Genomic DNA, 26,087 nt, shown 5'->3' on the forward strand with positions numbered 1-26,087 from the left:
ACTCCTAATTCAAAATGAAATTGTATCGGCATCTAGCAACAAGGTTATCGCGACAAAACATGTATAAACTACAGCTACTAGGCGCTATTTTATCGATTTTCGATTTTATAGTAATAAAAGAAGTATCTATGTACCTGGGGTATAGTATACCCCAGAACACTAACTGAGCGTTAATGTCACTACAGTTGTTGCGGCAGAATGCCTGTCTTAAGTGATCTAGTTTACTGTGTGTCTGCACTTCAAAGTCTTTAACTTAATAGCAGTGACGTAGCGTGAGTGTCGGCCGCCCGGGGCGGAAGACAATTTTGCCGCCCTCTTATTTAGGTATTTTAGTTTATTGTATAACATTACATACATTAATTATAGAGAACTTTTCGGCGAGAACAGTCATTATTATTTTGCATTACAGGTTGGACTTTAAATAAAAAAGTTTATCTAAGTTTTACAATCACGTTTATTATTACAAAAATTCCTTTACTTTAACCAATTAGATACATTGATATAACTTAGGTACCTATCACTTAAGATTAGGTACACCTTGACGATCGACAAAATTAAAGAAAATCAATTTTTAATTAGAACTAGAACGATACTATAATGTTATAGTTTTATTTCTATTGAAAAGTAATATGAGTATTTGTTAGAATTAAAAACAAAACTTCCGTCTTCAGTTAAAAATTTATACGTCTACCTTTTTTAAGAGCAAAATCTTTTATTGCACCATCAATGTCTATCGCATCACACACCTCTTGCTCAATAGACAAAATAGCCAAATTAGTTAATCTTAGAGTACAGAGTACTAATAATTGTCGATCTTAAATAATTTTTAACCATTTTCAATTTTGAAAAACCCCTCTCACAGCTGGCCTTGCTTATAGCAACTGTGAAAAATATTCGGAACATCATTAAAATATTGGGCAGAGTATCTTCCAGCTTGGATTTAACAATAAATTGAAATAGTTCAAGTGAGCCTGCATTAATCAATTTCGTTGCCTGTAGCAGCAACGAAAGTCCGCAGTCGAAGTTTTTCCAGCTTGAAACCCTGCTCGTCAATTTCGTCAGATGCGTAGTCTAGATTACATTAAGTGTTGTCTGGATCTAATAATATAGCCGGCGTAAGATAAACAAACTTATCCATTAAATTCTGTTGCTGTTGAAAATGCTCACGAATTTCTACAATAACTCTATCTAACGAAGAAAACAGCTTTCGTCTCAACTCATTTTTCCGTCATCGAAAATATGCTTTCTTGGTATGCGCCTCCGAGGTTTTATGGAAATTCCAAGTTCTTCACACATATTTTTGCATACCCTACATGGTCAATATCATCTGCAAAGCATTTACTTTCTGAGTGCACAATCTTATGTCAAGTCTCCTTGTTTGTATTTTGTGCATCATTCACTTCATGTAGCACCGGTTGCCACAGGCCCAAAAAACAAAGAAAGGAAAATGACTACATCGAAACTAGTAAAGCACCTGCATATGTCCTAGTGTATAAGCTTTCACCTGCTTCTGTCAGTTTTTCCAAAGTGACGAGAATGTCTTTGTAATGATGCCATGTCACATTTACGGCACCGCCTCTTGCACTCCACCGCGTGTCTTGAATCCTTCTTTGGCCTGTAGCTGCTATCAGAACTTCCCAACGATGTGTCGAGAAAAAAAAATAGCAACGTTCTAAATTGCCGAAAAAAGTTGTGCTGATTTTTAGCCATAAACGGGGAATTCCCACAAGTCAGTATAGACGTTGTTGCCAGTCACTACAAAATATCATTCAAAGAAAAGGAATTCCCCGAATTCGTCACAAAATAAGTATGTAATGAAAAATTCCGTGCTCCTTTCAATCGGTCCGAATTTGTAGTTGCGATAAAAATATAAAATGGTTCAAATATTGACAAAATATTTTTATTATTCATTGTTAAATTTTGCGGCCCCCTAAGGCCGCGTTCAGAGTGGACGAGCAAAGAGCAAAGAGCAAAGAGCAAAGAGCAAAGAGCAAAGAGCAACGAGCAAAGAGCAAAGAGCAAAAAGTGCACGTTCAGAGTGGACGAGCAAAGAGCAAAGAGCAAAGAGCAAAGAAGTGCTAATAGCGGGTAGTTACGCTAGACGAGAGTTTAGTTTTTTCCACTCGGCAGTATGGATAGGAGCGGTAGGATATTTGCTCTTTACTCTCACAGTAATCCATGTAGTGAGACCGCTCCCGTCTGAAAAAATTTCCGATTCGGTCTCTTTGTGGATTCCTATTTAAAAATATTTTAAAATTTCCTTTAAACAAATCTGAAGGGTGCCGGGCGGAATTTTTGGGCAGAAATTGTTTAAACAATTTTTTTTAAACAAATACAAAAGATCACGTTTTTTGCTCTGGAACATATATTTTTAAGTTTTGTGGGTCATTCTAAACAACAGAGGTATCTTGTAAATGTTCTCAAAAATTGATAGTTTTCGAGTTATAGGCAATTTAAAATCTGAAAAATGCGAAAATACGCATTTTCGAGGCCTAAAAACTCATATTTAAATTAGTATTTTTGAGGTTGCCAGATACTTAAATTGAAGTTTAAACATTGAGCCTCAAGACTCTGAAGAGTGATCGCGTCTAACCTTAATTTATACCGTTGTTTTTTAATTGTTAAATATGCGTGTTTATCCGATTTTTTGCCGGTGTGGCGCGCTCTATTTCAAAAATCTCCTATTTTCCTCCGAAAATTATTTTTTCTAGATTGTTTGGGATTTTCTAAATAAAATAAGTTTCTTGACATTTTTCTCAAAAGTTAACAGTTTTAAAGTTATAAGCGATTTAAAATCCAAAAATGAGTTTTTTATTAACTTATAACTTTAAAACTATTAACTTTTGAGAAAAAGTCAAGAAACTTATTCTATTTAGAATATCCCAAAAAATCTAGAAAAAATAATTTTCGGAGGAAATAGGAGATTTTTGAAATAGAGCGCGCCGCACCGGCAAAAAAATCTGATAAACTCGCATATTTAACAATTAAAAAACAACGGTATAAATTAAGGTTAGACGCGATCACTATTCAGAATCGAAGCTGAATGTTTAATCATCAATTTAAGTATCTGGTAACCTCAAAAATACTAATTGAAATATGAATTTTTAAGCCTCGAAAATGCGTATTTTCGCATTTTTCAGATTTTAAATCGCCTATAACTCGAACGCTATTAATTTTTGGGAAAAATTACAAGATACCTTTTTTGTTTAGAATAACCCAAAAAACCTAAAAATATATAATAAGAAAAATGCGAACTGAATAAAAGTGGTATACATTTTTATTTTATAGTCGTATTACTCCGTAGAGTAAGTGCACACAGGGCTTTTCATTCACAGTCATTTGTTTCGAGCTTCTGTCATGTGTCACTTAATAATAATTTATCTACTTCATACGTTATTGGTATATAAACAATACAAACCACAGACGTATGGCGTAGATATATCAATATTATGTGACACATGACAGAAGCTCGAAACAAATGACAGTCGATGAAAAGCCCTATTAGATCCGTCTTTCTCCGATCAGATCAGATCCGATCAGACCGGTTTTCCGGCGAGGGTGCCTACATTGGTTCAGTAATCTTCCGACCACCGACCACCGACAATAAGTTGCGATGAAGTGTTGAGATGATGACATTGAATATATTTAAACATGTTAGCTTGCAACCCCCAACTTGCAACCAACTTGCAACCAGTTTGCAACCAGTTTGCAACCAACTTGCAACCAGTTTGCAACCAGTTTGCAAACAACTTGCAACCATCTTGCAACCAACTTGCAACCAATTTGCAACCAACTTGCAACCAACTTGCAACTAAAATTGCAACTCAACGTGCAACCAATCGGAATGAAACCAAACACTTCTCGATGAGAATAGGAGAAGCTACTCCCGACGTCGGCCGATATCGGATCTGATCTGATCTGATCGGATCGGAGAAAAACGGATCCGATGTAGGCACCCCCATTTAATACTATGGGTGTATTTTCTATTCCGACGTCGGCCGACGTCGGATCTGATCTGATCGGAGAAAATCGGATCCAATGTAGGTGCGGCCTAACTAGGTGCATTTTTCCGTTGGAACTTTACCAGCTGCAGACGGGGGATGTGAATTGCATAGTGTAGAATTCCTTCCCTCTCGTCTTCACTGCAGCATCCATTTGACTTGCAAATTGTAGAAGTCTTGGAGGTGTCACCAGGAAAGTGTACCAATAAGTTTTCAATTTAAAAATATTTTAGTAATATTTTTAATATTTTCAATATTAATAATTTACTATTAGGATTGAAAACTACTTCGTCTAAAAATATATGTTCCGGAGCAAAAAAACGTGATCTTTTGTATTTGTTTAAAAATAGTTATTTATGAAACAGTTCGTGAAGTATGCTTTTTGCGAACGCACGCGATATTTAGAGCACGAGCGACAGCGGAGCGAGTGCTATACATCGCGTAAGTTCGCAAAAAGTACTTCATGCACAGTTTCATACAATATTTTATCTACTCTACCATAAACAAATAAAAAAACTGTAACTCTTCGTCACTGGAATTCATTTCTATTCTACAATCTTTAGAACTTTGACATTTAAAAATTTTAACTTCTTTCAAACCACAAAACTGTAAAAACTTTTGTCGTAATTTATTGCTCATTATGTCATCACCATGACAACGCCAAAGTTAAGGATATTTGATTATATGAAAGTGTGTTAAAAACAGTGCGAAAAAGTAAGTCCCATTTAAAATACATTGTTACTTCACGCTCACTTTAAACACTTCACGCACTGCTATCTATAATGACAGTTTTCACAAACTAAAAACTTACACATAATATAACATAGAGTAGATAAAATTGTTTAAACAATTTCTGCCCAAAAATTCCGCCCGGTGCTCTTCAGATTTGTTTAAAGGGGACATTTTTGAATAGGAATTGACAAAGAAACCGAATCAAAAAATTTTTCAGACGGGAGCGGTCTCACTACATGGACCAAAGAAATCAAACTTGTTTGGTTTCGCCGCTTTGCTCTTTGCTAGCACTCTGTGCACCTCCGTTTGCCAGTATGAGTTTGATTTCTCCGCTTTGCTCTTTGCTCTTTGCTCGTCCACTCTGAACGTACGCTAAAAAGTGCCGCCCGGGGCGGACCGCCCCTGCCGCCCCTACTACGCTACGCCACTGCTTAATAGGTTGAGCAGTAAGGAGCTGTTTGTCTCAAGTTGGTCGTTCAAAATTATATCTGTATTTTAAATTTATTAATTTCCATAAATTTTAATAAAGATAGCTTTTATTTAGAGGGCCTTTATTTTTAATATGGAGAATTTGAAACTGTTCATTAAAAGAAGAATTATGATCTAGCTAGAAGATGAATTGCGTACATATGATTCGTTTTTCTGTTATTGAAAGCCCTATTATGTTCTGCTATACGTTTGTTAAAGGTAATACCAAAGAATACTCCATCCAACAAGAAGCGAAAGCATCGACTATTTCACGATCCAAATTTCTTTGCGCATGTACGATCCGCCATGTTTCATGTATTATTTCTTATTTCTCAACCTAACCCCTAACAACTGTTTGTTGAACCTAACAAATAATGTGAATGTATTTGTAAAATTATTGTGTTGTTTAGTCTTTTCGAATTGTAGAAAAAAGGATAATACTATTAAACATATTTATCTATTGTTAAAATAAACTCTCATTGTGATGGCTCCACGCAAGGGTGGATTTTCTTGTGTGGTTCGTACTGGGATGCGGGGATGCCCCACTAGATCGTGAACAAATAATTCTGTTTTCAGTACCGAGAAATCGTAGCAGGTACACGACCGTAGGACAATGAGAGAAGTTCCTTTTAAACATTTATGTGATTCATTTTCATTCATTTTCAAACATTTAGATGATTCCATATTCGTACCTATCTATTAAAATTATTCATTCCCAGATTTTTAATAAAGAATAAAAACAATTTAAACATAGCTATTTAGTGTTTTATTTAATTTGCAATAAGTAGTATTATTTTATTTCCAGTAAACAAACATTTGCTTAATTTTGTTCAGATCATTAACTATGTGTCTTAGCACCCTATTCAAAATAAGTTTTCGTTATCGTAATACAACATTTGAAATATACAAAATTTAGTGTACGGTTCTAGAAATAAAAGTCATTTTGAATTAATGCAAGGCAGGTCCACAACATCAATTTTTATTTTATGACAGCTGAGGGAAAAACTTATGTGTGGAAGAGAAAGACTTACACATAGTGTTTATATTAATCTTGAGAAGGTATATAGCAAAGTTACCAGAAACCTATTGGTACTAAGTAGGAAAGGAGTGCCGGCTGAATATGTGAGAGTGGTACAAGAGATGTATCAGACGGTAACAATTAGAGAGAGCGAATACAGCTGAAACTGGACAATTTTGTGTGAAAGCAGAGCTTCATTAGGGTTAGGTTAAGTTCCGTATTAAACCAGTGTTATCAATAACTAGAACTAGCGAATAACTAGAAAAGATAATGTTAGGAATGAGTATATGTATACGAAAAAATTGGATGTGGATCCTATTGGAAACAAAATAAGAACAGGTTTAGGTGGCTAGATGCTAGATCTGATGCCTTCTTTTTTTATATAGGCAGTACTGCCTGTTTTTCTTCAACGGTGCATTTCATTCTGTCCCTAAATTGTCATTCCAGCTTTTCCTTGGGCGTTCTATACTTATTCTGCTTAACGGTGACTTATCCCTGGCTATTCTTACTATCCTTGATTCAAACATCCTGCTTATATGTCGATTTGACTCTTCTTTTCTGTTCTTTACCCAGGTATTTATATTGTCTACCACACATATGCGTCTGATTTCCTCACTTCTTACCCTGTCCTGTAGTTCTTTTCCAGCAATCCTTCTTAAGATCTTCATTTCGTTGGTATCCAGATGTTTTTCTGTTTTGCTTGTATCTGGTCTTGTTTCGGCCGTATAAGTCATAACTGGCCTAATAACTGACTTATATATTCGGGCCTTTGTTTGCACTCTTACGTGTTTGTTTTTCCAAATTGGGTCGTTTAGGCATCCGGCCGTTCTACTGGCTTTAATATTTGTTGTTTTACCTCTTCTTCGATATTGTTGTCAGCTGATAGATTAATTCCCAGGTATTAGATGCTAGATGTGATGGGATAATTGTTATATATCCAGGCGAATTGAATTTGGTACAGTACAACCAGAGTTTCCATAAACTTCAGATGCACAGAAAGAAATCGAAGGTGAATAAAGTCATTCTAGGCTCAGCCGCAGAGTTTTCTCATGCAGCGAGAATATGGTGGTGTTGGAGGTCAATAGACATTCAAAGACATTTTTTAAATGGAAACAAAAAAAGTCATCAACCTAAGACAAAGTTAATAGAAAATTTGAAAGTATAATTCTGTACTAAGTAAAAAGGTCTTGGGTCAAAAATATTTATTTTGACAAGTTTTTCCGTACGAAAAAAAAGTAGTAGAAATCGATAGAAATTTTCATCTATATTTTGAAATTAACTATTAAATTCAACTACATAAGCATTAAAAATCCATCACGTTTACATAGTTTAAAAAATTTAGTCAGAATCGATATTTTTAACTTAAAACCTTTTTACTTATCTGAACAAAAGTGATATATGGGTTATATTAAATTTTACAGAAAAAAAAATACAATTCGTATTAAATAGATCAACTTAAAACACTATAGTTTTAATTATTACTTTGTTTCTCAGTGTAACTCAAATTTCCTACTGTTTTGAACGAATTCCTCATTACTTTTCTTAGTGTAGTGTGAAGTATTACCCCTACCATTCTCCGACCGATATTTCTGTCCCCTGAACATCAAAGGAACCGACAGGTGCTTTCGCTTCTTGTTGGATGGAGTATTCTTTGGTAATACCAGTTTGACCGATGTAAGTTTTTGGGCAGTCATCACATGTCAGTTTGTATACACCACTCTGCAATTGCTTTTCTTCTGGTCCTTATTGCTCTTAATGTATTTGCTTAAGTTGTTGTTTGTTCTGAAAGCTGGTGTTATTCCTTTATTTTTATGTGTTTTGATATTTTTAAGGTATCTTGCCTGTACACTCAAAAAAATTAATTCGTAATATTAATTAACAGTGAATATTGAATAGTATTTCGTTGTAACAACAATTTCATTTTTTGTTTCAACTTTTAGACATTGATGAATGCATTTGGTTATTGTCACAATGATTGAATAATAATTGTGAAAATAACTAGAGTACATTAATCAATAACACTCAATTTATTCAGCCAATAAGTTAGTTTCGTATATTTAATAAATAATTCTGGCAGCAAAACAGTTTCTTGATTTCGTAGATGATAAGCAATTACCTTGGTTTATCGTGACAACGTACAGATTTCATTAAAACAATGTACAAATGTTGTTAATATAGAGTAATATATGATTATTCCATAGATATAAACTGATTGTTATGACAACGAATGCATTAATCAATCTAATACTGCGTTTAATAACCACAATCAATGCGTTTATGGTAACAATAAACGCAATTGTTGAAACAATAAATGTTTTACTTGACCATTTGAAATGTAACAGCTTTTCCTTATCGTGATACCCCGAGCTTCTCTGTGTTACCATTGTTTAAAAGAGAATTCGTTGTTAAACAATGCTGTTACCTCTGCCGAAGTGCCGAATAATTTCATTTCGTTTTCAAGTGTACCCCGTACTGGAAGGAAGTTTTCGTGTGTTTATTATCGTATTCATTTTTTTTTAATCCTGAGAAAACTAATTAGTATTTTTGAAAAATTTAAACGCAGAATAAAATATTACAGTATTATTGAGGGTCTGAAGTCCCCGAGAACTTCTATAATGAATATTTTAATAAGTCACAGGGGTGAAAAAGAGAAAATTTCGTATGATTTTTAATTTCAAATATATACAGGGTGTCCCCGAAAATAGTGCCTTCCTTAAAGGTGTAGGTAGAAGGCACCATGTAGGTCAAAAAAGTCTTATGACATTTTTTTCTAAATTCACCCGTTTGGCCAAAAAACGAAAATACAATTTGGAATGCAAATTGAATTATGGCAACTCTGCAATTCAAAACGTTAAAGGTACATGGTCACAATTAGAGAAAATAGTGGGTTACTGTTTATTACTGTTACATCTGTAAAGTAATAAAATGAAAATATCAATGAAACTCTTGTCCATTCATATCGGAATACCCCCAGGCACGGAATGGGCCACCGGCCCGCGGGCCGGTGCGCCTTTTGCCTTGCTTAGTATCCATCCATTAAAAAAATTACACGCTGAAAAAATTTTTTTGAGCCTTTACACAAAAATGTTGCAGCTATCATTCCCCTAAAAAATGGGATTGTTGCTTGCTTCTGATTTCGCCGTTTGGCACCTAAGGCGCACCATAAACCTACATAATAAAGCCAGTGGGTACAACAAAATACCACATATCAGATAATCAAATAGCTTAGATACGATACGCGGCGCCCTCGAAGACCATTTTTACTATTCGGGCGCCTTTCGTAGGTTCAATATCCTCTGTTTCTATTGTAATAAATAGCTTAGATGCGCGGCGCCCTCGAAAACTATGTTTGTGATGCGGGCGCTTTTCGTGGGTATCAATTTCCACTGTTTATCAAATACCGGATATTTATACCTATGGAAGGAGCCCAAATCTAAAAATGATCTTCGAGGTCGCTGCGCGTCGCATCTAAGCTATTTGATTATCTGATACCTGATACAAAGAGTGTTGCATCCCATAATTGTACTAAAATATACAGGTGTAGTTTTCAGTGCTCCAAAACTACATTATACATGCAAGATTGTTGTGTCACAAACTCCTAAATAATGTATCAGGTATCAGATAATCAAATAGCGTAGATGCGACGCGCAGCGCCCTCAAAGACCATTTTACGATTCAGGCATCTTTCGTAGGGTTAATATCCGCTGTTTCTAAATATTATAATAAGTAGCTTAGATGCGACGCGCGACGCCTCGAAGACTATTTTTATGATTCGGGCGCCTTTCGTGGGTATCAATTTCCGCTGTTTCTATTATAAAAAATAGCTTAGATGCAACGAGCGGCGCCCTCAAAGACCATTTTTACGATTGGGGCACCTTTCGTGGGTATCAATTTCCGCTGTTTATCAAATAACGAATATTTATACGCAAAAGCACTACGCGTCGCATCTAAGCTATTTGGTTATCTGATGCCTGATCTCTCGATCAACTCCTTCACATCCTCGCATATCGGACCAATCAAGCCAAGTGCATCCACAAAAGCTTCCTGATTTGAAAATCTTTTTAGATCGCTATCTTCATCTTTCCGTTTTTTCCTTTTGCTCGTTAGTTCAAAACTCACATACTTATGAAAGCTGAGCGATTGTTCTTCCAAACCAATCCAGCTTATGACACTGTTTAGAAGTGATGTTGAAACCAGCGAGAGGTCCAGAAAGGATTCACTATTACTTCTTACGAACGTAGGTGGCTTACCGTCATTTAGCACGGTAAGCGCCATGGCGTGGATTCATTCTAATAGGTATGCCCCTCTCGAAGCGGGACGTTTGGTGAAACATAACAATTCTACGCCAGCCGATCTACAACTTATGCCTTAACATACCTGTTAACATTCTTAACAGAGTGTCTGGTGATTCCAATACCTCGGTTTACCACGTATACGTCAGATCTCCTATCTTTAACGACTCTCCGTCGAAAGACCAAATGTCATACCTTCCCTTCGTGCGAGTGACTCTGCAACGTCGTGAGCGGCCCTCGCCCTTCCCACATTTATTTAAAGGAACTGCGTATTAGATGGTTCTTATCTTTCTAACTTACTTACCCATATGCTGTCTGATTCCTGGTTCTAGGTGTTTTCACCCACTCTTTTGTCATCGCTTGTGGCAGGGTGTCTCTTGAGGCCCCGCTTTTCCAGGATCAGTTTTTTACACTCCGGGCACTGTAAGCTGTCGGCACTGTGACCGGATTCTTTAAAAGTGAGGGAAAAAGTTGTCTTATTACTGCACTCTCGTGACTGGTGCCCCCTCCTTACCACATCTGTAGTAGGAGTCCTCCCTGTTTTCTCTCTTGCAGTCAGTCTTACTATGCCAGAACTGCAGGCATCTAAAGCACCCCTGGACACGCAGTCTCTCTCGTATCTTGCATGAGTTCCAGCCAATAGGTATATGTTCTTTTTCCAGTGCCTTCTTGGCTGCGATACGTGTCAGTCCAACCGTGACGTTTGTGTTCTCTATTTCCCTTATACAGACGAGTTTGACGTCGTCAGACTCCCTGCTGCCGGTATATCTCCGAACTTGTCTCAGGATTTCTACCTTGGGACTCCTCCGTTTTTATCAATAGGTACACCTGGACCTGATAGCCCCGGACAACCTCTACTGCGTTTCTCTCCGTGCGGGTCACGATAGTCTTCTTCAGGCGCTCGATCTGTTCTTTCCCTGTCACTTCGAGGATGAGGTTCCCCTCTTATGCTTTCTTTTTAACGCTAATCCCCTTCTTCCTCGCATCTACGCTACCCTTGATTTGCTTGAGCAACTCGGCGTAGGATTTTCTGCCTCCCTTCACGATCACCTTCTATGCCTCCACTCTCCTTTCCCCGAGTTTATACTCCTCCAGCGCGAGGTGTAGGTTCACACCCATAAAGGTGAGTTCCAGGAGCTTCCTGAGGTTGCTACCTCTGTCGCCCCCACTACTCTTAGGTATGCCTCTCTGGTCTACATGTCTTCCCTCAATTTATAAATAATTGCCAGTAGTCTCTCGTCCTTGTCCATTTCCGTCACCCTTGTCTCTACGGGGGACCATGAAAATAGTCTGACGGTTTCCTCGGTTCTCTTCCTTCTGACTCTTCCTTGTAATTGTAGTCATAGTATTAAGTTGGAGGTTCTCCACCTCTCCTGGTGTGTTTGCACCTCCTGCACATATTCCCAGTTCATGTTTTTCCCTTATCAGTTCGTGGAAATTTTTCTTCCTCACCGAAAGTCCATGTTCCATGACCACTACTAAGCGCCTGCAAGTTTATTCCCTCTTCCCGGTTTAGCGACCTTATAGTGATCCTCTTCCAATTCGACTTTATAATGTTCTTTATTATTTCAAAGGTCCTTTCCCCCGAGTTCAGGACCGTTGCGATCATTTGTATCTCTCCTTCACTAAGATTTTCGGGGAAGAACTCGTCGAAATGTGTGGACGTTGTTTTCCTCACCGGTTTTCTACACTATTTTATTTCGTTTCTTAATGCTGCCGAGGGCGACTTGTCTGAAAGTAACCTTCATGTCTTCGGTGACTCTCTTAAGGTTTTGTACCTCATTCTTGATCTCGACCTTAATGTTTGTTTGGTCGGACATTAGTTTCACTAAATTATTTGTAACGCTGGTAAGTTTCTCTATTGCTCTTACCATGGCCGTTATGTCCGAGCTCTCCTCCTTCTCTCTAAGTCTCTAGGTGTTTTCTCCCCAAGTGAGGAGCTCCTTTGCAAGGTTGTCTCCTCTGGAAGATTGGTCTTGATCAGGTCGCTACCCTTGACTGGAGATCTTCCAACAGATTTTCTTCCGAAGATCATAGTCTCCTCCTGCCTCTTCGCTGAGTACTTTTCCTTTGTTCCCTTTACTACAATGAACACCTTATCATCTCATTCATAGCTTGTTCCAGCTGTACCATCACTGGTGACTCGATCAATTATCTATTCGTTTTGTTGTTTCCCTTTTTCCTGCGTGATTAAATACTTATCCATATAGTTCTCGCCAGTTCTCCGAGAGCTCCGTTTGCGACCGTCTGACGTTAGGCCATTCAACACTTAGTCACGGATCGCCTGATACCGTGTGTGGTTGCGGATTTTTTATCGAGGTTTACTTTTGTGTTATATGGAATTTGGTAAAGGATTTTAAAAAAATTCAAAAGATGACTTCTATTGAACACAAATCATCATGATTTTTGTTAAATGTTTTTGAACCAATAGATTCTTTTGTAGTAGCAAGTGAAAATTACTCACACTTTTCGAAAATTGTTTTTGAGTCTTCAAAGAGTATCAAAGAGTGTAGTAGAGTAAAACGGATACTGGGAAACTGAAGCTATATTTTTGTGGAATCTTAACATAATTTACTATTCTCAATAAAAATAGTAAATTATTTTATGGATTTAAATTAAAATTTGTAATATTGATTTACTTTACACGCATTAGGATTTCAAAAAAGTTTGATGTCAAAGCTTAAGAGGGAGTTCTGGCGCCATTGTTTAGATATTAGGTTGGCGCCTTTTTTAGAATTTGGGCTGGCGCCTTTTTTATGAACCAGTCCGGCCCTGAATACCCCCAAGTCAGTGTTTACATTAGAACCTGTCGGGGTACCTCAACATCAAACAAAAGAAGAATTTGTTTCGGACATCTGGATATTTCGGTTAATTTATTAGTTTTATTCTGTACCAAAAGAACGAGTCTTTCTCGAGAAACAAGTGAATTATCAAAACAACGAGGAATTGGTAGGTAATTCAAATAGTATATCCGTTACTTTGTAAAGGGTAGGTACTGTTTTCATCGGTGCGAGATAGATTGGAACATTTTTTATGTTTAGTGTAAACGCGATGGTGTTTAGTGTCACCGTGAAAATGTTTTCCATCCGAGAATATCATGATATGTTGATTGTTTATGGAGAAGCGCAATGCAACAGTAATTTAGCTGTCCAAATTTATGTGCATCGGTATCCCGAAAGACGAGCTCCTAATCCTCGAACTTTTGTGAATGATTCTCAAAGATTATTAGAAACGGGTTCTGTTGTACCGAAAAAAAAATAGCGGAAGAACAAGAAGTATCCATCGATTGAATGTAGAAGACGACATTTTAGATGCTGTGGAGAATAATCCAAATGTAAGCACACGAGATGTGGCTAAAATGGTTGGAATATCGAAAAACGTTGTTCATAGAACATTTCGGGAACAACTTCTACATCCATATCACTATCAGAGAGTACAAGATTTACACCAAGGTGATCTTCCTCGACGGCCTAGAAAAAAGTGGAAAGAGAGATCTAGAGAAAATGGGACTAAGACAATGGGAAATAGTGGCACAGGACCGACAAACATAGAGGGCAATAGTAAACACGGCAAAAACTCGGAAAAAGTTATAACGCCATTAATGATGATGATTTATCATACATACACCGAGAGAAAAAAAATTCTTGGCATAAAGAAACTTTATTAATATTTAAGAAAGATCGACTTGGCATATATTGCCTAAGAAATATGTCTTTGTATGTAAGATATAATTTTCTAAAATATTTCAAACAAATTTTAATATACCCAAAGAAATATATCTTAAGCATGATTGAACTATCACTTTCTTGCTAACTGCAAACCCATTTGTAAGAAAGAAATTATATTTGTCATAAGAATATATTTTCTTGGCATTACAGAACTCTTCTTTCTGAGCAATAATATTTCTTAGTAAGGAATATTGTTATCTTACCATCATTAATTAATGTATTTATTGTTAAGAAATATATTTCGCAGATATAATTGTATATTTAGAATTAAGTTACATTTCTTAAAAATAAAGTGATATTACATACGGCGAAGTAAATCATTCTGTTAAGGTAAAATTATTCTTTATTAGATAATAAAAACAAGATATAAAACGTTAGATATTAATACATTTAAATAATTTCTCCACTCGTAAACCACTGGCTTCTATACAATAATAAAAGGATGGAGAGGCAAATCCAACTTCCTTAATTTTTCCTTCTTTTTGTTAATAGCACTTTATATATCAGCAATTACTTAAAACAAAACCGTTATGTAGAAAGAGTAAACTTATTTTAATAAAAAATTTTTTATAAGGATATAAGTACATACTTATTTTGACAAAAGGAAATACAAAAAAAAAACAAATACACGGATCTCATAAAAACTATTAATTTTTTGGTATAAGAACAGTAGGTATCAGTAAAACAGTCTACAATCCAAAAACATTTCTTGGCATTTCAACAAATAATCAATCATAGGTATTTAGTTCAAATATGGCTATATTTATCCTACCATCTTTGTTAATTTTGTTCTTTTTGTATATGAAATATTAATTATTTATCTGTATAATATTACCTTACACAATATTGTTTAGCTAAAACAAGAAGAAAAATACAACCAATGTAAAACATTGAAGCAGACATAATATTGTAATTTTATAATCTAAAAGAAACAGCAAACCTAATCATTAAGAAATTTTATTACAGAAAAATATTATTAGTTTAATTCTTAAGTTCTTTTATACCTATTAACTAAATTTCTTAACCGTTAAGATGTTTCTTTTAGACTAACTAATATTACTTTATGGCAAATAAAGCACACGCCATGTTTGATATAACGTTGAATTGTAGGATTGTATATAGTAGACGATACATTCAGGAAACATATTATAGTTTATACATAAGTATACACATTTTTATAAAGGAACTTACCTGTATACAGTTCTACCATTTATCCGAGGTGGAAGTTGAAACGTCAATAAAATCATTTTTCAAGTTAAATTGTGGCTTATTTCCCAGTTAGAATAAGATCCTTTATTTCAGAGTTGTCCATCATTATAGATATCTAAAATGCATATATAGATACTATTATGTTTCTTTTAGAACTACATATATTCGGATATGCAACAATATTATTATTACATCTTACCTAAATTAATCAATTTACTTTTATTTAATACCTATATGTACGTACCTTCAAACTATCCCTTAGATTTTAAAGAAAACCAACAAGTCCAAAATCCATGTAAGAAAATGAACTAATTCCACGCCATTTTGCCAAACACTGAGATTAAATCACAAATAGTGAATAATGGTTACTGCGCAATTCTTTTGTGGAAGAAAATCGCATTGCAAGTAACATTTCGGCATTAATGATAAAGTTTTTATTTAATAACCACAGTTACTACAGAAGGTATTTCTGAAGAATTATTTCTTGTGGTTTAAAATATTTATTTGATTGCAAGAAAATTTCTTGTTCACAAATATAAATATGGATTAACTTTCTTATACTGCAAAATATTTGTAGTTTTCAATTTAAGAAACAAAAATCTTAGGATAAGAAAATTAAAATTTAACCATTAATGCATTTCTTAGTATTAAAGAAATTATCTGTAAGAAATTATTGAGTTGTGTTTAAAAAACTCGTTTCTTTATAATATTATGTGAAGCGGTATGTTTATGTTAATATGATATGGTAACTTTTAAAAAAGATAGTTCAAAGAAATCAGTGTTTTAGGAGAAAACAAATTGTTCTCTCGGTGTAGTATCATTTACATGCAAACACAGCAGACAAAGAAGAAGGTGTTTCACTTCGATTTTCGTCTTTCCTCTCTACTCAGGCTTCTACATTGTTTCGTCGTTGCCTTGAATTCCTTTTTCTTATATCTAACTCTCTGTTAACATCTCCTGAATTCTTTCTCTCTCTTAAGGTTTTCCTTACATTAAACTTCTTGATTTAAGTAATTTTTAAATAATAAAATATAAAAAATAAGGAAAAAAGTGAAATATGATGTGCAATGGTATTTGTTTGGATTTTCGCGTAATTATTAACATCAGATGTATATTATTGATTATTATTTGAAATAATTTAAATCATATATATTTTACAAAAAAAAAATTCGTTACTGATTACATTAGTTTACACGTCTTTAATAATAATCATGTTGAGATCGTCTTCGATCAAAGCTACGATCCGGATAACGCCTTGGAGGTCTTACATCTAATTCTATGTAATCATCATTATATCTTACTGGATCAGGATGAGCTTCGTATCTTGGATCTTCGAAAATGGTAATCCGTCTCTTGGGATAATCCCTATTGAAGGTATCATAGTTGTTATACCTAAAAATATAAACGCTAAAGATTGCATTGAATACAGAACAAATATCATTAATAAGGCATGTTCTCAAATTGTTCTTGAAAATAATACATGGTAGTAGAAATAAAAAACTGGAAGAAGGAATAGATACTAGTCAGTTTGGGTTTAGAAACGGACTAGGAACCAGATATGCGATATTTGCTTTGAATATGATAGCTTAATTGTACATGGATATGAATGTGGATGTGCATGTTTGTTACGTTGATTTTGAAAAAGAATTTGGCAAAGTACTTAAGACATGAAAAATTCAACTTCTAAACACAAAAACCATGAACATAAGGGGCTTACGAATAATAACAAATCTTTACTGGAATCAAAGAGCACACAAGCCAGTACAGAAATTGGAATCAAAATTTTTATATAGTAAAGCCATTTTTGAAGAAGCATTACTATCTCAAAGTGAAGGAATAATAATAACCGGAAGATATAATAACAACATAAGATATGCAGATGACACCGTGATTATGGAAAACTCTGTTGAACAACTTCAATTACTACTAAACAAAACAAACAGTTTCTGTGAAAAATATGGACTAAAAATGAATAAAAAAAAGACCAAGTACATGATAATAACTAAGAAAACAAATATACAAACAAACATATACATATTTGGGAGATGTACCGATAGAAAGGGTAAAGGGTTGATAAATACAAATACCTAGGAACCTGGATTTTAGACATTAATAGTCAAACAACAGAATTAAGGGGGTGGATATAAATAACAAGAAATGTGTTTGTAAAAATGAAAACAATTCTCTGCAATAAAGACCGAGATGCTACGTGTTTTTGATACTGCAATATAGACTTGAAAGCTGGATGTTGAAGCAAGAACACAAGATGAAGAAGCAAAAATAAGCTACAGTCATTTGAAATGTGGTGTTACAGGAGGAGTATAGGAAGCAGGAGTGTGTCTTGGTTGAAGAATTTAGGGACTGATTTAAATGTAGTTCTACAGAACTCTTCAGAGCAGCGGTAGATAGAGTAAAGATAGTGATGATGATATCCAACCTCCGATTGGCAAACGGCACATAAAGAAGAAGTTGTTATACCTGCCGTAGTTATTATATCCAGTATCATAAGGAGGATCCGCGTATCTATGTTCGTTATAGTGTTCCCCCGAATTGAAGGATCCAGCTCTTTGGTCAGCAAGTCTTCTGTCATCCAAATGTTGCTGTCTATTGTAGTTTCGGTTGTTCATGACATTTCCGTCATATATATGAGCATTGTCAAACTGGCCTTGGTTGACACCTTCGTTGGCACGATAGGTGTGATCGAGATGATTGCCTTGCTTGTTATCTTCCATGGCATTCCCATAAGTACCTAAAATATAAAATATACATTACTGCTCATATACAGAGTTGGGATAAAGTATGGAACCAAGCAAATATCTTTGAAACGAAAAGAATAATATTTATGAAACTTTGCATGCAAATACAGTGACGCAAAAGGCATCTGATGCCATATTTTTTGTTACTACTCCACTTCCGGTTTCACCGGAAATACCCTTAACTTATTTACTTTCAATGGGACACCCTGTAAATTTTTTCAGATTTTAAAAGAACTTGTTATTTTTAACTCATATATACCAAGTTCGGAAAAAAACTATTAAAATAAGAAATAAATCTCTTTACAGTTAAAAAATAGGTTAATTTATTTACGTTGGACCAATGATATTAAAAATTAAAAAAATAATTTCAAATGTTGGAAATGTTTGCTGTTTACATCCTGACAACGTGCAAGCCTATAAATAAATTCGTGAGTCACTTTTTGCAAGATTTCTTCATGTATTCACATTCATCAAATATTCTTTGTCTCAAATTTATTTTAGATAACCCCAAAGAAAAAAAATCCAACTGGTTGAGGCCCGGAGAACGAGCGCCCCACTCTATGAATCCTCTACGTCCAATCCATCGATTTGGACAATTCACTTCTAAAAAATGAAAATTCACCATAACCGATTATCATTAACATTTCAATACGATTTTTACACTTAAATGAACCATTTTTAATACAATTTATTTCTGTCAATTAGTTCAATAACAGTTTTACCTACTATACTAAATTCAAATAAGTCGTGCAGTTCATGTAAACAACAATTTTAGTCTACAGTATAGATGATACTCGTTTATTTCCTACTACGTTGTATTAATACAAAAAATTATCTACACACACTTTTTAACAAATGTTTTCTACCAAATTTGGTATGAATTAATTAAAAATAACAAGTTCTTTTAAAATCCGCAAAAATATACAGGGTGTCCCATTTAATTTAAATAAGTTATAGGTATTTCCGGTGAAACCGGAAGTGGAGCAGTAACAGAAAATATGGCAACAGATGCCTGTTGCATCCCTGTACTTGTATGCAAAATTTCATAAATATTGCTCTTTCCGTTTCAAAGATATTTGCTTGGTTCCATACTTTATCCCAACCCAGTATTTATATCTTCATTCTGTCTACAGGGTTTTGGTAAACTCGGCGTCAACCAAACACCTGTAAAAAGAGTGAAGCAACTACCTCGGTGTCATAATAACTGAACAATGGAAACAACTAAGAGATAAAAGCGCGTATCGGAAGAGTTAGATCCACTTTTAATCGGATGAGAGACTTCAAGAGCTACAACCTCTCTCTTGGTTTAAAGTAAGAATGCTGCGATGCTATGTCTTCTCTGTTCTTCTTTATGGTGTTGAATCGTGAGTCTTGAACAAAGATATGTGCAAAAAATTGGAAGCATTTGAGATGTGGCTATGTCGGTGGATAAAATCTCGTGGATTGACCCAGTCAAGAATGAGGAGGTCCTCCGAAGAATGAAGAAGAACGCAGAGATAATGACCACCATCAAATCCCAAAAATTACAATACTTCTGACTTAGGACACATTATAAGAAACGAATTCGGATATGTCCTCCTACAAACTATCCTGCAAGGAAAAATATTTGGTAAGCGGGGTCCAGGAAGAAGAAGAACATCCTGGTTGAAGAACCTCAGAATCTGGTTCAACACAACATCTTTTTTTAAAGATCTCTAACGCGAGAATTTTAATGTCACCTTTGCATATGGTTGTCTTTTTAAAGACAGATCACATGCTATAATTTTTTTGTGACGGATATTCTTGAGTTGGGGTTGTTCATGTAATCGAATGAACTATCTTTCAGTAAAGCCGTCCCAGGAACGCAACTCATAAATATTGGCAATATCATTTTAAAGTCTTCTACTTTAAAATGTATCATATGTATCTGAATTGCCGATATAAATGAGTCAAATTAAATAATTTCTCAAATTTATTTTCCATAGTAGACACAAACACACAATGCATTACTATCTCTTTAAAACTGTATTTAACTCCAAAGTAAAGAAAATGCTATATAATTTTATATGAGATAGGAGAAATTTCATTGCAAAATATTATGATATGACGTCACAAGAGATTTGGATCGTTTGAAATGTAATAAAAGTATTATTATGTAATAAATCAAAAATGTGCAACTTCCCTATTTAATTGTGATTTAATCACACATCAAATAATTTTTACTTAAGCATGCCACAACAAACAATTTTATAATTAACAAAATAAGTTCTCAATCTAGCAGTACAGAAACCAACAATAAATATCGTTCTCCATACTACCCGATTTACAACAGATGGAAATCTCTTTGGTTACTACCTCCGCGGTTTTCAAAAATTATAAACCATCTGCTCAGCGTAGTAAAGTTCCAACAAGAAGATTTCTTAAGTAGGTACTCCAAAAAGAGTAAATAAATTATAATAATAATAAAAGTTTTATAATTCTTTAGAATATATTACGATTGAAAAACTTCAACATTACATTATAGACCGACAAAGACTTGATCTTTGGATCTAGGTTTTGGAAATGGAACAAAACGAAATGTCCTTAAATTATTGAGATCTAGAAATATAGACCCCGGGATTCGCGCAATCATCAAAGAAATGAAGACCAACGACAGTACATCCGTAAGAGCGGAAAACTAGCTAACTAAGAAAATACCTATACAGACAGGGATGTGACATGGAGGCAGCCTCAGTCCATTCTTCAACGTCACATATCTAGAAGTCAACATTACCAGTAGCAGAAACCTCAAGTAAGAAGTCAAACACAGACTAACAGAACAGCAATGATATTTGGATACCTACGAGACATTTTGTGGTATGAATAAAAAGAGAGTATAAACTCCGAGTATGTTCTCATGAGTATAAGCATAAAGTATAAGTTTATACTCCATTTCATATGAATAAAAATATTTTGATGTGATGAGTTTCTACTCACCTTACATAAGAGTAGATACTACCACGTGCAGTATGTACTCCAAAATTTGAAGTATGAACTACATTTTCATTTGTATTCATACGATCCATTATCTAGACCAGGGGTCATCAATTAGCGGACCGCGGTCCGCATCCGGACCGTGAGCTACTTTTGTGCGGACCGTCATTAAATTCAGAATATAGCGTTTGGCAATTTTGAAAATATTTGGCCATGTAATTGTATATTATTATGTTTGACTCAACTTATGTGTGCGAAGCCGCTTTATCAAGAATGCACTTTATTAAAAATCGGTACAGATCTCAGCTAACAGATGAATATCTAAACTCCCAATGAGAATCAGTTGCAACAAACTCACTCTAAACTTTTATTTTCACTCATTTTTCTCACTGATAAATTTGTAAAGAACGACAAATTTTCTGCGTTTTTTTTTATAGATTCCTGTTCAAAAATGTCCCCTTAAACAAATCAAAAGGGGCCCGGGATGCCGGACAAAACAATCTGTTTATACAAATTCAAAATTACCGTTTAGTCCCGAAAATTGTATTTAAAAAAAAGGTCTCTTGTCATTTTTTTAAGAGTTGATGGTTTTCGAGTTATAAGCGATTTAAAATCTGAAAAATGTGAAAATACCTACGCATTTTCGAGGTTTGGAAACTCATATGTAAATTATTAGTTTTCAGGTTGCCAGGTGCCTAAATTGAAGTTTATAAATTAAATTTTAAGATTCTATCGAGTAATCGGGACTTACTTCAATATAGACCGTTGTTTTTTAATTGTTAATTATGCGAGTCCACTCGACTTTTAAGTTGCCGCACATCGAAATTTATGGTGCGTCTCTGTCGCATATTATACATATTGTACGTACTTATGCAAAAAATGCCCAAAAAATACTTCACATGTATTAAAATTTTATAATTTATTATTAACATATTTTTTTCTTAATGATTTATTTATTTATTCAATTAATTATTGCCAATGTGCTAATTAAATACGCCAATAAAAACAAACGGTCGAAATTGAAATAAACCCCGATAACTTATCAGAATCTTGAAATTGAATGTTTAAACTTCAATTTAGGCACTTGGCAAAAATAATAATGTACACATGAATTTTCAAGCTTCGAAAATGCTTTTCACATTTTTCAGTTTATAAATCGCTTAAAACTTGAAATCTATCAAGTTTTGAGAAAAATGACAGAAAATCATTTTTGTTTAAGATAACCCAAAAATGCTAAAAACATATTTTCGGGAGCAAAAAAGGTGATGTTTTGGATTTATTAAAAAAACTGTTATAAACAATTTCTGCCTAAAAATTTCGCACTGCACCCTTCTGATTTGTTTACCGAACAGGTAGTGTAGATGTACCGAACTGTACATTTTGTAACAACCAGACAGGTAGTGTTAACTCCGGACTCCGGAAGTGTCATAAGTTTTCGAAACGGACCCTCAGGAAATATAATTGGTGACCCCTGATCTAGACTAGTGGAACAAGCATATGAGTATAGTAAGTAAAGTGAGAATATATAAGACCTGTGCAAGACCAGTAATGACCTATGCGATCGAGATCATAGCGGAAACAGCTGTAGCTAAGAAGCTCCTAACATAGGCGTAACCAGGGGTTGGTTTTGGGGTTATAACCCCCCCCCCATTGGGATCTACTTTGAGCTCTATACGCTTAACACCAATATGTGTTGTTGACAAATCAAGTAATTTTAAAGGTGTAACCCCCCTTAGGATCATCCTGGTTACGCCGTTGGCTCCTAAGAATAACTGAAATAAGAATGTTGAGATCAATTTCTGGTTACAATCCGACAATCGAAACCTGGCGGGTGACCTTGAGCGAAAATACACAACGAGAAATACACAATACGAGAAGGTCACCCGCCAGGTCTTGCTTGTCGGATTGTACACTCTTACGGGCAAAAAGAAATGAGTTTATAAGAAAACAATGCGGTATCCGGGATATCGTAAGACGGAGCAGAGACGCAAAGAGTTGAGAGGTCACATCAGTGAAATGGCCAATGAAGGCTCGAAAAAACTGCATGATCTGAAATTTACAAATAGGTACATCGATGTCACCTGGAAGATCTCCAAAACTATGGTACGAGAGCTGGACATCAAAGTCTCAAAACCTACTTGGAAGAATTAACAAGACTTGATCCTAAATTAAGAGAAAGGAAGAAGAGTAAAATTTTAAAATAGCTTTACCTTTATTATTCTTTAGGATGTGATGGCCGCCTTCATCGCTACCGTCATCATAAAAACTAGAGTTGCTTCCAACCTCGTCTTTGTGATAACTATTATGAAATCCGTTTTTATGATGGCCTTTTTGATGTAGTTTCTTGTCTTCGAAATTATTCTGATCTACGCCATCTTTTTGATAAAATGTTCCTGTATTGAAATTATTCGCGTCTAAGTGATCATTTTTATTGCTGTTTTGCTCTCCGTATCTTGCGTTAGAGATGTTATTTACTAACTTTTTTTCGTCTGCCTTATTAAACCCAGCATCTGCTTCAAAATTGGCAATACCTAGAAAAAGATAAAAAGGTGTGTGTTAGTTTAAATATAATAAGACAGCTTAGACAGCTATGTCCAAGCAAGTTTTGGAGAAAACGTTGTTGGCTTAATAAATATAATCTTTGAAATAATTGGACAGCATGTTATGGCATAATTCCGAGAATAAATGATAAGATGGAGTACTTGATTTTCTATATAATGTAGAATTTTTTATCGTATTTATATTGTTTTTAGAGGTTTTTGTCCTAAAAATCAAAGTCAAGTATGATTAGGTGAATAAAACCATAGGTTGTGCAGTCAATATCCCAGTCGCGCACAAATACTTGATTTGCTATTGGGACCGTGCAAGTTCGGAAAAGCGACGCCTGGTTTCATAGCTCGGCAACTTTTTTCGCACTTTTAATTATATTGGTCAATCATATTGGTCTTGGTTGCTGGATTATTGTCAAAGCCGTAGCTCAAAAAAAATTATAAAAAGAAAAAATAGGATTTAGGTTATGTTATTAAAAGGTAAACAATTGTATGTAGTAAATAAAATTGGTTATTAAAATGAAGTACTGCAAGCAAAATACAATTAATTAAATATACTTTTATATAGATAGTAATTGCATATCATATCAATATTGTGAGCAACATATAATTTTTCTTCTTCAATGACAGTAGGTATGAAATATTGACAATTTCAATTGACAATATGAATTATTTAAGAAAGTTGCAAGATTTCTCCGCTATTCGCGCACGATCGTTTCTCATATCCCCTCCAAGTACTTGCACACCGCGAATACATGCACACTTGGAGAATCGATAGAAATCAAATAGATTACGGGCCGGTTGTTCGAACGCTAATCAAAAATGGAATCAACTGAGCATTATCAAATATTTAATTACTGTCACCAACTGTCAATGTCAACTTTGATTGGGTTGCTGAAAACAATTGATTACAATTATGAGATTAATTGATTATGTTAATAATTGTTATGTTAATTAATAATTAACTATCAATCAATTATGTTAATTATCATAATGATAATTCAAACCGGCAAACAGGTGTATGTTCTCAAAAAAATTTGGTAGTGTGTTTTTTTTTACACACTATTAAATTTTTTTGAGAACATACACCTGTTTGCCAGTTTGACCTACTTAGAAGTGTGTACAAGTCATACAGTCTTTTTAAATAATGATAATTAACATAATCGATTACAATCAACTGATTGGCGTACGAACAACGGATTTTGTTATTTGATGGTTGTTAAGGGAACTTGATTAGCGTTCGAACAACCGGCTCTTAATCTTAGTAAATAAAATATTCCGAAACAGATTTATATCTGTCAAGACTTATCTTGGAGCAGACTTGGAGACGGGCCACGTTCCACTGGTGGGAGTATTTCGGGTCAAACTCAAAATAGTGCAAAAAAGAAGAAATCACAATCATACGATCTAAGTATGCTAAAAGACGTTAGTACGAAAATGAAGGAAGCCACGTCAAACGAGACATTGAGTGTTATTAGAGATAAATCAAACGAAAAACAAACGATCAAACAGATTACAGAAATAGTTCAAAATGTAAAGGATAAACACTTCAAGGCAGATAAGTTAATCAAAAAAAAATGGATGACAGATGAGATCCTGAATCTAATGGACGAAAGAAGAAAAGGTAAATGATGAACAAAGAATATTACAGCAGGAAGTTTGTTCTGCAATAACAGAGCTAAAGGATATAAAAGCAGCAGGTCCCGATAATATACAAGCAGAACTACTCAAACTAATGGACAACGAATCAATAGCAATAATCAGAAAGATACTCAACATCAGGCTCGGATTTAAGGGGTGGCAGGCTGGGCAGCTGCCCGGGGCCCCACATTCCAGGGGGCCCCCACAAAGCCCCAAACTTAAAAAAATCAGCATATTATTCACATAGAATAATTTTTGTCAAATCAATTAGCTGTGATATTTCGTTACATGGAAGTTTTCACTCCTGTTGAAAGGTTTCTCAGATTTTTGCCAAATCACAGTCATAAAGCAGAAGATATATTTAATTCTCTAATGACATTCTTGCAATAAAATGATTTAAAAGTCGATTTGAAAAACTGCAGGGGACAGTCCTACGACAATGCGTCAGTTGTGAGTGGAAAATACAATGGTGTTCTAGCTAAAATTAGATAACATAATATCTTGGCGTTGTAGATTCCGTATACAGCTCACTCTCTAAATTTAGTTGCAAAAGATGCAGCTGAGTATTGTCCTGCAGCCATAGCATTCTTTGATTTCTTAAAAGGGCTATTTATCAACTATATTATGTATTTTTCACCTCCTCTACATATAGATACAACTTTTTAATCGAATGTTTAAAACTGCGTCTTTGAGCGAGAGCAACGCTGACCGTAACAGAAATATTATTGTTCCTAAAAGAGT

At 34.7% G+C, this 26,087-nt stretch overlaps 1 protein-coding gene across 1 annotated transcript in view; it reads right to left on the reverse strand.

Annotated features, from left to right (window-relative positions):
* Nucleotides 1–16,600: 16,600 nt before the first annotated feature.
* Nucleotides 16,601–26,087, reverse strand: part of LOC114331567 (probable serine/threonine-protein kinase clkA) — a 44,596-nt gene continuing 35,109 nt past the window's right edge. The window contains exons 2-4 of the mRNA XM_028281171.2: nt 23,367–23,687; nt 17,927–18,197; nt 16,601–16,840 (exon numbers count right to left, since the gene is read on the reverse strand). Coding sequence (XP_028136972.1) covers nt 16,648–16,840; nt 17,927–18,197; nt 23,367–23,687 — 785 coding nt within the window. The 3' untranslated portion in view covers nt 16,601–16,647. The remainder of the gene's footprint in view (nt 16,841–17,926; nt 18,198–23,366; nt 23,688–26,087) is intronic.

This window comes from Diabrotica virgifera, chromosome 6, assembly GCF_917563875.1.
Source record: "Diabrotica virgifera virgifera chromosome 6, PGI_DIABVI_V3a".
Lineage (NCBI taxonomy): Eukaryota > Metazoa > Arthropoda > Insecta > Coleoptera > Chrysomelidae > Diabrotica > Diabrotica virgifera.